The sequence below is a fragment of the Anopheles maculipalpis genome, chromosome 3RL, assembly GCF_943734695.1.
Source record: "Anopheles maculipalpis chromosome 3RL, idAnoMacuDA_375_x, whole genome shotgun sequence".
Lineage (NCBI taxonomy): Eukaryota > Metazoa > Arthropoda > Insecta > Diptera > Culicidae > Anopheles > Anopheles maculipalpis.
The window spans coordinates 51,513,964-51,529,187 of record NC_064872.1 but is presented as its reverse complement, the minus strand read 5'-3'; the positions used below and the strand labels follow the sequence as shown (position 1 = coordinate 51,529,187).

At 40.8% G+C, this 15,224-nt stretch overlaps 1 protein-coding gene across 1 annotated transcript; it reads left to right on the top strand.

Moving 5' to 3' along the window:
* The first annotated feature begins 5,104 nt into the window (after nt 1-5,104).
* LOC126562178 (G-protein coupled receptor dmsr-1) lies at nt 5,105-14,652 on the top strand. The gene is made up of 6 exons (XM_050218613.1): nt 5,105-5,582; nt 7,485-7,653; nt 9,681-9,807; nt 12,431-12,625; nt 12,720-12,938; nt 14,306-14,652. The coding sequence occupies exons 1-6, from the start codon at nt 5,190-5,192 to the stop codon at nt 14,625-14,627; spliced, it is 1,425 nt and encodes a 474-aa protein (XP_050074570.1). The 5' UTR covers nt 5,105-5,189; the 3' UTR covers nt 14,628-14,652.
* The last annotated feature ends 572 nt before the right edge of the window (nt 14,653-15,224 follow it).

Sequence of the window (15,224 nt, the reverse complement as noted above, 5' to 3'; positions counted from 1 at the left end):
CACCGTAGCCAGATTCCTCGAACGAAATGACGGCAAATCTGCAGAAAAGGTAAAAATGTGAGACATTTTCTTTCTTCTTTTGTTGCACGGTTACGGTTGATTGTATCCAGAGAGTCTTCGGGTTAAACGACAACAACCATAGAACATAAGTTTCGTTCGTTTTTTTTTTTTTGGTTAGCGATGGCGTAACGCCTCAGACCTTCCTTCCGGGCGATGCACGCTCAAAGCATGCAACTTTACCTTTGGCAAAATTTGGTGCTTCGGTTTTATATTGCGCTACATTTTTATGACTCGTGTGTGTGTGTGTGTGTGTCTTTTGTTCTTATCTCATGATATCTAGATTATAAAATTTGCAGCGTATTTAATTCACATCACAAAATATTTACTGCTCAGCTCAGAATGTGGGTGCAGCTTTTTTGCAACCAATTTTGTGAATCATATTGCTACATCGCAATTTCTCGCCATGATATGACTTCTCGAACTCATAAGATGAAAAGAAAACTTTTATTTGCCATCAAGATGTTCAGCATGTACTGCTAAACTATGTGTATCTGTCCTGCTATTGGTGCCATTTTATGTTATTTATTTTGTTCATGCCATTTTTAATCTTTATCAGCAAACTAGAATGAAAAAGTTTTAGAGCTTTGTAATCCGTCGAGGTTGTTTAGATTGTCTGTATTTCTGTATTCCTCGACCATTTTTGACGTCATCAATGATTGAGACGTGTGTGGGAAAACTTTGATACTCAACGCCCAAACATGGCACGCAGGAAAACATAAGAAATATCAACGTGAATTTCACTTCTGGTTCTGTTAAGTAAATTGTATCCACCGTAGGAAAACAGCAGCAACACGCCTAGGTTTCCATGTGAACTATTCAATGTCTGATATTGGTTGTCTTTAGATTGAACTCGGGACATCCGTTTGATGTTTGTCATTTCACGTTAAACAGACCTTTTAGTATAAAGGTGTGTTTTGAAATGCGAAAAAGAACAAAAAAAACTACCACCTTTTGGAATATTTCGAAGAAGTAAAATTGATTTTTTTGAAACGTAGAAACTCCAACCATTTTCGGGCAAAGTTTATTTAAGCCAGTAGGGAGTGTAAAAATAAGACCAAAAAATCTGGGAACAAAAATTCAATGCATCAATTCGCCTTTGTGCTACAAAGCACACAGATCTACGCCATATCTTTTGGAGGTGTAGTGTTGGTAAGTGAATCACGTTCTTTGTGCAGCTTCGTATGCTTTCATGTGTGAGGGTAACGTCTCACATAGATATTTCCTTTCTATCGATCCACCAGGATGTTGTTATACATTCCAGGATTGGTTTGGTATGATTTACACATTTCAAAAATCGATATTTTTTTGAATTCGTATATTTCAATACAGTTTGCCAACTATTGTTCTTTACAGCAGAACATATACCAGAAAAAACAAACAGAGCATTCTCTATAGTCTAGCTTAGAATTTACTACTAAATTGATGTTGGTGACCTTTGTTTGTTAGTTTTAAGATTATGAGGTGAACTTTAATTGCATGCATTATTACTACAGTTTTGCTTCATCTGCCTGTTATGGACTCAGCCTCGGTACTATCTGTACTATACTGTATCAAAATTATCTTCACCAATTATTGAGAAACTGTATTTCGCTACTTTCTTCTAGATACCGATCTGTTTGATTTTATTTTACATTTTTTCCATGGACATATATGTGGCCCGCGAGGCCTTTCAATCAGACAAGGCAAAGTTTTTGCACACATGTGCTCCTGCTGTATAAATATCGTGTCTTAATATTTTGTTTACGTGGAAAGGTCATATGGACAAGGTAGCAGGGGCGTTGTTTTTCTAAGGCCAAGAAAAAGCTGTATCAATGTTATCCAGCCTGCGAGGAAAAATAAGTTTGTCTTCACTGATTCTCGCTCCATGGAAATTGTACAGATTTTCATAGTTCACTTCCATTCACGATAATATCAAATTTTTCAACCTTCATGTGTACGATGTTCTCATCGCGTACTTTACTAGGTTAAAAAGCATTAGGCGTTACAGTTCAAAAGCCTATTCCTGGTTTAATTGCTAACTTAGTACTGTCAGATAGACTGGTTTTTTCCTGGACTAATGGCCATCTTGTGTACATTCCATTCCTAGTGCTTCTAGAACAGTTTGTAGCTCTGCGTCGAGAATTGCGCTGTTGTGAATTTCGCAAGACAAAGCTCACTCCTCGGCTTCGATTATACGTCGAAGGTCTCTGTCCTGGAACGAAAAAGCTGTGACAAAAATTTGGGAGTGCACCTCGACAGTAAGTTAAGCTTCCAGGACAACGCTATTGGGCATCGAATCGCTGAAGCAGTGTAACTGCAATGCACATAAACTGTGTGTGGTGGGACTTCTTGACTATCAGATCGACTAGCCTACGCGAATTTCCCGACTTGATCTATATGTTTCGACTTGTAGCATATCTGGTAAACATCTCACTAGAGTATACATTATTTCGCATACAACAAGCGTTACGTAGCATTATACAGTGAGCAGAAGTTCACCAATTTAACAAATAACTAGCATTAGTCAAGAACGTAAGAAATGTGCATTCAGTTATTTTGACCAAGCGCACGCCTTAACATGAACATTCAAACACTGACTAGCTCACCCGGCTAGCGAGTGACGCAATGCAATATGATATCAGTTCAAAACAACCATCGAGTCCAGATAGTGGCCAGCAACACAAAACAATAAAACAAAAACAAGTAACTTCATGATATCCGGCACATTTTTAGCAGACTCTGCAATCGATCGCACCGCTCCGATCGATCAGTTCAATAATAGCGACGCATTTCTTGCAAGTGCAGCAATCGATCGCACCGCGACATATTTCGTGCTTACGAAAATATTTTTGTACTAAATGCAATAGCAAAAAGAACAATCTTGGTTACAAAAGCGAGCAAAAACTGTTGTAAGAATTGGGTATAACTTGGATAAGGCAAAGAATAAGGAGGAAATGCCTTATCAAGATGATTATAAAATTTACTCAACACAAGCGGTGTTGACAATACGGCACTGGACCGTCATTATTAATTATAAATAAAAATAAATAAATTGGGTATAACTAAAGCGGTCTAGGAAGCCTTCGGCCCCAGACAGGCAGATGGAGATAGAAGGTACAACAAGGTAAACCTTGCGTTCAATTCTTTCTAGAGGTTTGAGTGTCCCCCTACCAAAGGTAAGGCCTCAAACCTCCAACATGCCTGTAAGGTATATTCCTTCTGAACATTCAAAGTCGCCTGACCGACTTGCTCCGCCGATGAGCATCGAGAGTTCCCCTACCAAAGGTAAGGCCTCGATGTCTTCAACTTTCCAGTAAGGAAGATTCTCATCCAGAATCTTCAGACTGCCTGGGCAGTCAAATAAAAGAAAAATATTGGTCCGCACAGCTAGCAATCACGTTGTTCAGTTCTCGTCGCGATTATAAGTCCAAATAATGCAATTATTTTTCTCCACCACATGGCGACAGTAATTATAATTCTTCTTCCCCACCACAGACTATTACCTGACGTAGAGGAACGTTTTACTCGTTTTAGTTCCTCTGTTCCCTTTCTAGTAATGGTTAGAACTGCATAGTAAATATCTAAAATGCTCAAATACTGTGAGACAACAATGGCTACACACAATTAACTTAAGCAGAACTACCAATACTGCACCGAGGCCATACTTGAAAGCAGTACTGTACTGTACTTTGACAGTTGCTTAGCACAACGGTTACGAAATTCTTGGCCTCACCTCATTCTTGGTGTCAAATATAGCTCAGTGTTATCTCGCTCAGAGCTTACGATAGGACTAAATTATAAATTGTACTTACATCATTAATTAAAATGTAACACTAACACAGTGACGTGTTCATAACCTGATCTATTACTAACTTATTTACAACAATTAATGCATAATAAATTACATATTAACTTACATTTACTACATTTATAACTTGTTAAATAAAAAATTAGGAAAATTAACTGTTTTTCAAAAAAAAAAAACATAAAAAAGAGCTAAAGCTAATTCTGTACAATCAGTTAAGTTTATGTAGAAAAAAATCAATTGACTGTAGAAATTTATTTAGATTATGTTCTTTGCAAATCGTGTTGTTGCAAACATCAGAAAAAAGAACTTCAGTGTCAGTGTGCAAGAATCCTTAACAAAATTGTCATTGGCATTACAAAATAGAGAAAAGAACAATTTCATTTATCTCATCTATTCGTAAAATGTTCCAGACTTCTTCCAGATTTTCCGAACCCCGTATTCAATTATCCTAGCTTTTGACACGTTTCCACATTTTCCAGCATTTTTGCTGCATTCTCCTTCGATCGTACGGCACTTTTCATTCGCCACAATTTCATTTGAAATCAATTCGTTTGAATTTTGTGGCCATTCAATTACGCTTGTGTATTATCGAATGCTTTAAATGCATGGACTATACCCATCCCACCTGGTCCCAAAAACCTCAAACATTCTCTGATCCGTTTTGTAAAGTTCTTAGCACGTGGCTTTAATCCCGGGAGGGGGTGGGCAAGCAAACGGAGGAAGCTTCCTGACCATTTGCCTTATTACATTTCATTTCGATTCTTTCATCTCCCATTGCTTCGCTGCTCGTTTCGCACCGATCCGCAAACAAGCATTGTGAAAAGTGTTTGTAAATTTGCATTCTACGAGCGGATTAGCTGTAAATACGAGAAGGCATGTCAATACGATTACATCCGGGGCGAGGATCTTTCGGCGACTGGCATCCCGCCAGCAACAACGGTACACCGCTCCCTGGTAATCGGGTGTCCGCAAATAAGCCACAAACACAAGCACGACCCATTTCAAAATGGATATCTCGCTCCGGTGTAAAGAGCACACTTTCTATTCCACTCAACAAACCGAACTTACATTCCGGTGGGAACCGTAGTCAGGAGGACGAACTCGGAGTTCCTCCGCAACCCCGGAGTGATGGTTTTACTAACAGTCTGTTTCATTATTATCCCGTTTTACTATCGTGGCATTGTACGGATTGTACCATTCGTCCAATTTTCGGTCGAATCGCGTCACAACCGAAACCACGGTGCGCACGGTATGGGGCTTTCGTTACAGAAAATGGATTCAGGACTCGGGAATGGTTGGTACGATCTAACGCCGCCTGGCGGCGTTGATTGATCCCGACAGGATGGAGCACCAATGTGTGGAGGAGCGTGTCTTAGAATGGTTGCACTACATCTACAGCAACGATTCCGCCAGGGCCATCGTGCTGAACGCCGCTGAGTTCAAACAACGGCTACTGTACATCCTTGCGACGCGATTCAACATGGACGAAACCGGAGCGAGCTACTACCTGCACGCGTTCGAGTACCAAAACATTACCGAGCACAACATCACGGAGGAGCACGTGAACGACTTCCTGCGCCGGGTGTTCCAATCGCTCAACTTCCTGAACCGCACCTTGCCGGATCAGAGCGAGGCGGACGAGGTGGAGGCGACCAACTGTAGCGATTACTGTAAGGGAGCCGTTCGGGAAATTCTGCTCGAGTACAAATTGCTGCATGGCTACATCTCACTTGTGGTAAGTCGCTTATTATTATTCCCGTATGATGTACGGGAAAGGGAAACGGGAACATCAGAAACTTACGCAATGCGAGTGTCGAACTAAGCTATTATGTGACCACGACTTGCGACTTCTGACCGACTGGCACACAATCATACAGCAATAGTACTGCTAACGATGCCGTATGTTTGGTGGTGGGTGCTATAACGTCTTATTAAATATTGAACTATAAACGATTGCTTATTTGTGTGTGTGTGTGTGTGTGTGTGTGTGTGTGTGTGTGTGTGTGTGTGTGTGTGTGTGTGTGTGTGTGTGTGTGTGTGTGTGTGTGTGTGTGTGTGTGTGTGTGTGTGTGTGTGTGTGTGTGTGTGTGTGTGTGTGTGTGTGTGTGTGTGTGTGTGTGTGTGTGTGTGTGTGTGTGTGTGTGTGAGTCCTCACTGACAATAGCACAACTCTGTTTCATATTTTTGGGAACGAAACAAATACTACGATTCCCACATCGCCCATTAAACGAATTTGAAGTTTCAAGTGGATTGAAGTTGGAATCTTCTGCTAGAAAAGCGCTGCAGTCGAGCACCACAGCAGCAATCATGCATGCATATATAGAGGTCAACATTACCGGAAGGAGTTTTGTATAATAGCAGACCAGACCTTCGCTTTGTGCGATGGGAAATTATTCCCCGGCTCGTGTTCTAGGTTTTTGCAATGACGCTGAACTTGTATCTGTGCCAAATGGACTTGATGTATTATCCTCCAGTCAGTTTAACGTCAGCCTCATGTATGATTACTTCCCTGCCAACCCGGAATTCCATCGAGGACGAGGCATCTGCTGGCAAACATATGAACGGAGCGAAGCGTTACTTTTGCAAACATAAATATGTAAACTTCACACGAAAGCAAATACTGGAACTCTCTTTTGTGTGTGTGTGTGTGTGTGTGTGTGTGTGTGTGTGTGTGTGTGTGTGTGTGTGTGTGTGTGTGTGTGTGTTGTACTTCTCAATAACGCATCAAGTGTTATTCTAGCTTCGCTCCTACTACATTCTAAACTTTTTACATGTTGTCAGGGTTCAAATGTAACATACACTGCCTAACAATAACACGCTGTACAGGTCGTCGGGGCATGGCGACATTTTTCATACATGTTTATGAGCAAATGCGCCATCCTATCTGTGCAAGCCTGCGGGGCATGATCAGCGGTAAAAGCTGTAACATAAGTCTTTCCACTGTAAAAAAAAGTCCTGTCGGACAAAGTTTACTTTCATCCGCAGGGAATGGAAACACGTGTTTTCTTAGAAACGCTTTGTCGTAAATGTAAAATCTTATGTCACTCGTTTATCCAGAAGGCAAACACGTTCCCCGTGTCACCAGACACATACAACAACGGGCACTCAATCATACACCGTCTTGCGGCCAGTCCTGCACAAACAAACATCCCACACTGCATGAGTTGCCGTGTACTGTTTGTTGTTTAATATTCGTCCCGCGATGATTCCGCGCCCGAAACCAGTTCCATTCGTTGGGCGCATAATTCAGCCACCGCACCGATTTATTCAATTAGGTGCGAGCACGCAACAATAATGGCACAGGCATTCACACAATGGCAGATTAAACTTGGTTGGCAAACATTATTATCAACGCAACTACATCAGGACTGCGCTGTGGAGGCCACCGATACCACCAACTACGTGAAGGCTGTGTGCGGGTGATCAGTTTTTATCTAATTTATTTCAATTTCGATTGCATCATAAATAATACGGCACATAAGCGTTTGCATCACTATTTTCCACCGGGAATAAATTACATTTCAGTTTTTGCACTGCGAAGTGTTAAATTTGCAATCATTTTAAGGCACATTAGGTGCATCTCGGGGAATGGTGTAAACGAGTTGTTTATCGTCATGTTTTGAATTATTCATTGCAGATATGTTTCTTCGGCACGATAGCCAACATACTCAACATTATAGTGCTAACTAGAAAGGATATGACCAAAGTGCCCATCAATCGCATTCTAAAATGGCTCTCAGTGACGGACATGTTTGTAATGATCGAGTACATCCCGTTTGCATTCTATATGTACCTTATTCTTCCGGGTGAGTATTACGTTATTTTTATGAAAATTTATTTAAAAAAAACCATTGTAAGCAAATTCTCATAACTTAGGAGATCGCTTTGAACAGTGCTTTAAGCTTCTCAAACCATTTTTTTTTGCGGTGGATTTTGTAGATTTTTCTGCATGAAGGAGTGCTTCTTCTGCCACTCAAACCATATTTGAAGGCCATACTTGTGCGTATGCTGATGAAATCTCATCAAACGACGAAAGTAGGATGTATGTTAATTCCTAGACAGCAAAACGCAAAACAAAAACTGTCGGAAATCTGAGTCGTACGCTAGATAGACGCCTTTGTTCGTTTCGGTTTAATGCCCGTCCGTTTTTGTTTTTTTTTTTTCATGGCAGTTACACATTTCGACCCGTCTTAACATATCACACACGCTCAAGCTTTGTATCAACAGTGCAAACCCCCGGCAAAAGCGTCCTTAGGATCACATCTTCAGTGTGATATTTATAGCTGCGTACAACTTTTTTACGCACTTTTGCTGTCGCGTGTTTTTATGTCCCACACTTGTCAGAATCTTGTCGACAGTCGACCACCACCAATCCACTCCGTTTCAGCCGCAGCGTAGTGTTTCAGAAATGAAAATGTGTACGTATGTTTGCATGCAAAAATTAGACTCTGCCAACAAACAAACAAAAAGCTGACTATTGAATTGTGTTTTACGGTGTTGCCAATTTTACAGTATCTTTTCAGGTGCTAGGTTGTTGTTTTTTTTTCGCGTGTGTGGGTGTGTGATTTCAGTGGTCTCTGAACGCCTGTTTCGAATATTGATGTATTGATTTACGATGTTTGTACGACACCGATGCAAATGAACCGTAAACATGACAATGATAGATGGGAGCTGTATGCAATGGGAGGGTTCTTTTTTTAAGAGTGAAGCTGAAACTCCGAAACATAATTGAAGTTGTTCCGTTCCGTCTTTTTCCTCTCATACTCAGTACATAGAGCAGATATTAAAGCCGATAGACTCCATCGCAATACAGTGGGCAACATAAGAAATGTCATTACTAACACACTTACTTTTGAGTGAAGGTTTTCTTGATGCTTTTCTTAATGGATGTTTTAGAAGAATAAGTGGCTTACCTTTGAAGATAAAGTTTTCGATGGTTTCATTCCGGGAATGTTTAAGAATTTCACACAGGCTCGCATTAAATAGCAATAAAGCACAATGGAACAGTCGGAGAGCAGATAGCTACTACAATCATAGGCGATACTTAGAGTTACTTGGAGCTTTGGAGCTTGTCGTCTCGGCACACCCTACGCACTCGCTACAATTATTATCTGAACTTGAAAAGATGAAGCGTGTTGAACTGAGGGAAGCAACAGTTGGCCGATTTCTTATGCCTTTAGGTCTCATTTTCTCTAATAAGCACATGCTATACAGGCTTTTTTGATAAGGTCGTTTCTTGTTCAGGTATTCAGCTGGCTCCCGCAATCTGTTCATTCCGAGAACAGTTGCTAACGCTGACAAGCAAACTGATGTGCGCCTTGGGATACGTGTTTTTTGGGAACATGAGATAAAGTATCAAAAACGAGTGGAGATAATAGAGGTTCGGAAAGTTTTTTTTTTGTGTGGATAAAGCAAAATATATCGAACTCTTGTTGATATAATTACATGTTTATTGTTCCAAAGTCAAATTAATGATTTGAATTTTTGTCTTAGAATTCATACTATTTAGGTTTTTCGATGAACATTCAATTTGAATAAAATCAACCTGGAAGTGAATATTTTCTTCTTACAACCGTATAAGAATAAAACAGTTGGGTATGGAAATGGTGTATCATGGATTGCATGTTTGAAACAAAAATTGGTTAAATTAAATAAAAAATTAAATGTTAATAATTATTTTTATTAAGTTGTGAGATGCAGCAGCAAAAAAAACATGTTTAAAATAAATTCACTTCAACTAATTAATTCTCCAAAAGTTCCTTAGCTCCAAAAGCTCCTTAAAGTGTTTAAAACCTTACATTTTGATTGTACTTTTCCATTTTTCTTTCCCCAGACCGTCGAGACTACCCGTACTCTTGGGCCGTTTATCTAATGTTTCACATGCATTTCACTCAAATCCTACACACCATCTCAATACTGCTGACGGTGACGCTGGCAATTTGGAGATACATAGCAATCAAGTAAGTTAATTACCGGAATTAATTACGCATTACATTAAGCATGACCCGGAATGACACAGAAGAAGGGGCAACACATGGGACTTGCACGTGTTGATAGCGGGGGCTTCAGCACGGCACCGCAGGAGTGCTGAGAGATTCATCAAAACCACTTGCGATCCCTTCGCTTCGTTCTGTGGAGGAAGTGCAGCTTCATCTTCTTAAGATTTCGTAGCTACTTTCCGGTAGGCGACAATTATCAACTTTCGGTTATTTTCGTAGTAAGATCAAAGGCTAAGCGTAAGCTCTTCCTCTCGATTGGGGACGCTTTTTAAAAATACGGTCGAAAAAGGGTTGCAGACGATTGATTAGTATGGTAATTGAATTTGTCTTCGTTCGCAAGTTGATCGCCAACCGCAAAATGAATGAAAATGTGCTCACGTTCTTTCCAACTAGGATCGTAAAGTTTTCACGACGATTTTTTTTTTTGTTGCGCAAATTTTCTAAACATTATTTGCATTCGCTTTTGCTGGTGTGCTCAACACACAAAAAAAGGAACCCATCCGGAAGCATTCAAGATGAAAGAAGCACCAGCATTTGGAAGTGAAAATGTTTTAATCATTTTTGGTGCCCTACTTTACGAAAGCTTCAACCATGAAATCGGTTCACACCGAGCGAAAGGGGGTTAATTGATGTCATCCCATTTGCTGGAATCGCAATCACCCGTACCGTCCGGACAGTACTCGGAAGCATTATCTGCAAGATGAAAGTCCAAATGGGGCCTTAAGAGACGGCATTTTGAAGTAAAGAAGCTACTAATGGTCTTGCTAAGGACAGCATTATGCTACTCGTTACAGCAGCGATGCAGCCTGGCGTAAGAACAAAACACCTGAGGCACGCAGCTTACGGCGCAGCCAGAGTAGTTGGCATAGTTGTCCTATACAGATGCTCATCTTTTTTTTGTTTTTTTTTTAACGCCCATGGTTCATACCGGTCTGCAGAAGAAATAAACTGTTGCAGAATAAAGCTTTGTTGTGTGTAAAGTTAATTTACGTTTCGGCTGCTTCTCCTTTGTTGCTCAGCTAATTAAAATGTTTGCTGTTATTCAGTAATGCTATGTACGGGGAATTGCAACTATAAATTTTGTTTTCATATTATTTGTTAGAGACTAGCTCACTGTAGCTCAATAAATGTCCCCAATTTTATAGAATATAGTCTATAACGTATATTTTTACAGTGAAAATGACCTTTTTTATTCTGTAAAATTGAACTAACCGTTTTGCTTACAACTAAATTATAAATAAAATACAACCCACGTTGTTTGGGAGATATTTTTATCTCCATACGAAAAACAAGCACCTTATCTCGGGTGAGATAGGACAATCCGTTGATTTTTATTTCGTCTATCGAATCCATAGTCCTGGCAAGGATTTTACGCAAAGAAAAAAAATTTTTTTTGTCCTTCAATTATTCTTGGTTCTTTCGGAGATTATTGACCGACTAAAATCTTGTATTGGAAGAAAGACATTTCCATATCCGTGCTAGCTTCATTGCAGGGCTCCTGTTAAATGAACTAGATGTCCCGTAGCTCTTGTCCGCTATCCTCCTTTACGCCCCTTCACGTCGCCTTTGCGATGGACTTCTCTCTACGGCTCGAACGACTCCTTTATCAGGGCTCTATCGGCCTTCAACAACACCTACCATCTGTTTGAGTACAATGTATCTCTGTCTCATTTTCCTGTTCGTCTGCGTGACTTTTCCTTCGTTTCTTCACAATCCTTCCTAGCACTCTCTGCCTCCTCTTCCCATTAGCTACTTAAGATTTTTTTGTTAAGCCATTGTTGGCAGACAATTGAACATAATAAATAGATAAACAAATTTTCAAAATCTTGTACTTCGATTAAGGCAACATACCCGATTCGAGTTCATATCTGTAATTTATTTTATTTCAAATTCTTAAAACTGGTGTGGTAGGTCTGAACAGACATAAACACTTAATGACTAAATAATGTCTACATTCTGTCAGTTAGTTACGTGCTATTTCATCTCTCAATGTAGTCCATTAATATGAGTCCTATTTTTTCCTGGCAATTTTTTCTTTCAATATGCTGAAGTCATGCACCGATATGCAGTATAATGCATATTTGAAGTCGGAACGCAAATTCTTAGAAATGCATATGAGAAAACGACTTTCAATACACATGTACACAGATTGTCACGTACACTTTAAGGAACTGAATAACAAAGTTACGTAGGAAACTATTTAATGAGAAACATCGTCTTGTTTTTCCTAGCTTAGTAATCTCTGTTAAGCCCAGCCTGTTCTAGAAGGACTCACTAAACATGTTACGTAGTTGGAGAGAAAAGCCTTGTTGTGGGGGTGCGATACGATGTACTCGATTCGTCCAACTTCGGATAAGCATTGTAAAATTTATATAACTGATAACTGTACACGGAAAACGGTATTATAATTACGAAAAGTTTAACAGGAAACAAAATAAAGCTGAACAACCAACAGCACCAATACCATCAACTTTTCCACATGCACAACATGCAACACACAACATCGTTAATGTGACTTTGGGCGATAGTTGACATCAAAACAAAACTGTTCAAATGGCCTTTCGCTTGTCTCTTTCCATGTCAGGCATCCCCATGGTTCGCTTGCTGTGTATGCCCAATCAAACTACGGTCAGGCCATAGCATTGTGCTACATCCTGGCGCCAATCCTGTGCTTTCCGACGTACTTTGTGTTCACCATACGGCAGACGTTCGTTTTCGAAGGCGACACCCAGCTGATACTGTTCCATCTGGATGCGGATGAAAGTACCATCGTCTACCGGTAAGCTGTACCACGCTCGACACGATCGTTGAATTTTGTAGATTTGTAGAGACTAGACCCTTTCGACTTACCGTAACCGTTATTTTACGCACAGGTATAATTTCTGGATCCATTCGGTAATTATCAAGCTGCTGCCCTGCACCATCCTCACCGTCATCAGCTGCGTACTCATACAGGTGCTGTGGAAGGCGAGCAAGCGGCGCCTGAAATTGAAACAGGGTGGAAATTATTCGAAAAATGGTGCTTCTTCCGTAACGCCGCAGAGTGGTGGCGGAAGCAGTGGCGTTGTGCCACCCACCACCAACGGAAATCGGTAAGTGTGCTCCCGGGAACCGTTGGGCAACGCATACAAATACGAATACTTTGCCCAAAAATAGAGTAGAATAAAAGGGGGTTTGCAGGATGAAAGGCATCCTGGTGCCTAGTGTTGGTGGAAACCGCACTTGTTGGTTAGGGCAATTATTATCTTCCTATTATGATCTTAAAATTACTGATGAAAAATTATGCTTTTCCAGTGGCAGAACTAGCACCTTTCATTTAGGAATAATGAAAAACGTTGATAATACACTGCACGGTGCTGTAAAGTGCTGGCAATGGTGAGGGAGCTGTGGGAACCGAGCTTCAAAACCTAGGTTGACCGAATATGGAATTTTCTTGGAAAGGGAATAACACGATGAAGCCATCCCGAAATTCTATAGCGCTTTCTGCTAGTCAGAGTTTTGAAATGTTCTGCACCATTGCTAGCTTTAGTATGATTTCGGTCAAGTGGTTTCCTTTCATCCGATTTAAAGAACATGCTCTTATTAATGCTAATGCGCTGCAGATTCATTTTATAAAATGCCAAAGTTTGTGAGAATGTAGTCTGATGAAGGGCTTAACAATAGAAAAGTCCAGAACAAACTCAGTAATAATCTATGCCTTGTTTGAGAGGCAAAGTTCCTCAGCAGCCTTTAACAGGAATGGATAAATCAATTCTTAAATTATAACTACCGCGATGGTTAAGGAACTTTTGTCAAAATCTAGTACTGCTTTTTTGTAAAACTTCGTGCAATAATATTGTCTTATATTAGACTTTCTTGTGTCGGGCATTAACCTACCTAAGGAATTGTTCCCACGTGATTGCTACGGCGAAAAACATGCTCATTGGTGTAGGTTTTTTGCGTAGGAATCGATATGATGTCGTTATTTTTACTTCCCAATGATGATGGTGTTCGGGGATTTCGGAATATCCAACACATGCTAAACTCCCAGAAAATGAGGGCAGTGTCCATTCCTGGAAGCTTATTTTAGCCACACTTTGACACTGTCACTTGCCGTTAGTTGGATCCAGTGGTGAGCCAACGTTAATGCTAATTAAATGTAATGAGCATGGCGGGAAGCAAATTGCATTTCGAAGAAATAAAAGCGAGCAAGATTTTGATAGGTTTTAGAACATTTTTACGCTGTCATACATTACATCGAATGACAGCAGATAATTATTGATTTATTTATTTATAATTGATTATTACGGTCCAGTGCCGTATTGTCAACACCGCTTGTGTTGGTTTGATTTTTACAGATTTATAAGGCATTTCCTCCTTATTCTTTGCCTTAACCAGGGCATACTCGGTTAACAGACAGCAGATAATTATTGAATATAAATTATTATCGTTGTTGTACTACATTATTATCCCGAAACAGCCACCCGAAAACGGATCGCCGGGCCGATCGGACGACCACACTGCTGGTGGCGGTGCTGTTGCTGTTCCTGTTCACCGAATTCCCGCAGGGCATCCTGGGGCTGCTGAGCGGCATTCTCGAAAAGTGTTTCTTCCGCCGCTGTTACGGTCTGTTCGGCGAGGTGATGGACCTGCTGGCCTTAATTAACGCTGCCATCGGATTCGTCCTGTACGGGCTGATGTCGAAGCAGTTCCGGACGAGCTTCAAGTCGGTTTTTTTCAAAACTCCAACCCATAGGGCCGAGATTACGCGCATGACCGGCATCACGACCACCTGTGTCTGATAGTGTAACGCACGCTTCCTCCATCTGCCCAGCCGCTATCCCCCGGGCCAATGACCTCAATCTGTCCGGCACACCGGCCAGCTGTCGTCCACCATCTGAATCTCTCACATCCTGTCGTATTAGTTGGTACCCAGTTTGAGGGAGGCGGGTGCGTTTTTTAGAGCTTTCGTGACACTGCTGCGCTTGCGGGCGCGCCCTCGACCGCAGCCGTGTTCGCTCAGTTCAGTAACCGAACGATTTAGCTCTTTTGTAGGTTAGCTCTGATGCAAATCAAACAAAAAATTACCCTCCCTGCAAGTAACATTAGTGTGCGTCTGCGTAGTGCCACGACAAACTGTATGCAAATAGCTGGTTAGCGGTTGCTGTATCCATAGCGCGATAAAACACTTAACAAAGGCAGTAGAGCTTTAGTCAGTTGTAGTTCTTCCTTTTGCTTGAGACCCGTGAAAGCTCGTTTTGGAGAGCCATTTTGACTGCGCGACCGAGCGAGATGAACAGAAAATCAGAAAAAAAATTAAACCATGGTTGCTATTTACCAGCCATGGGTTGGAGTTGTGATTTTTATCCAAAAAAGAAGTGAAAAAAGGCGAGAAAATG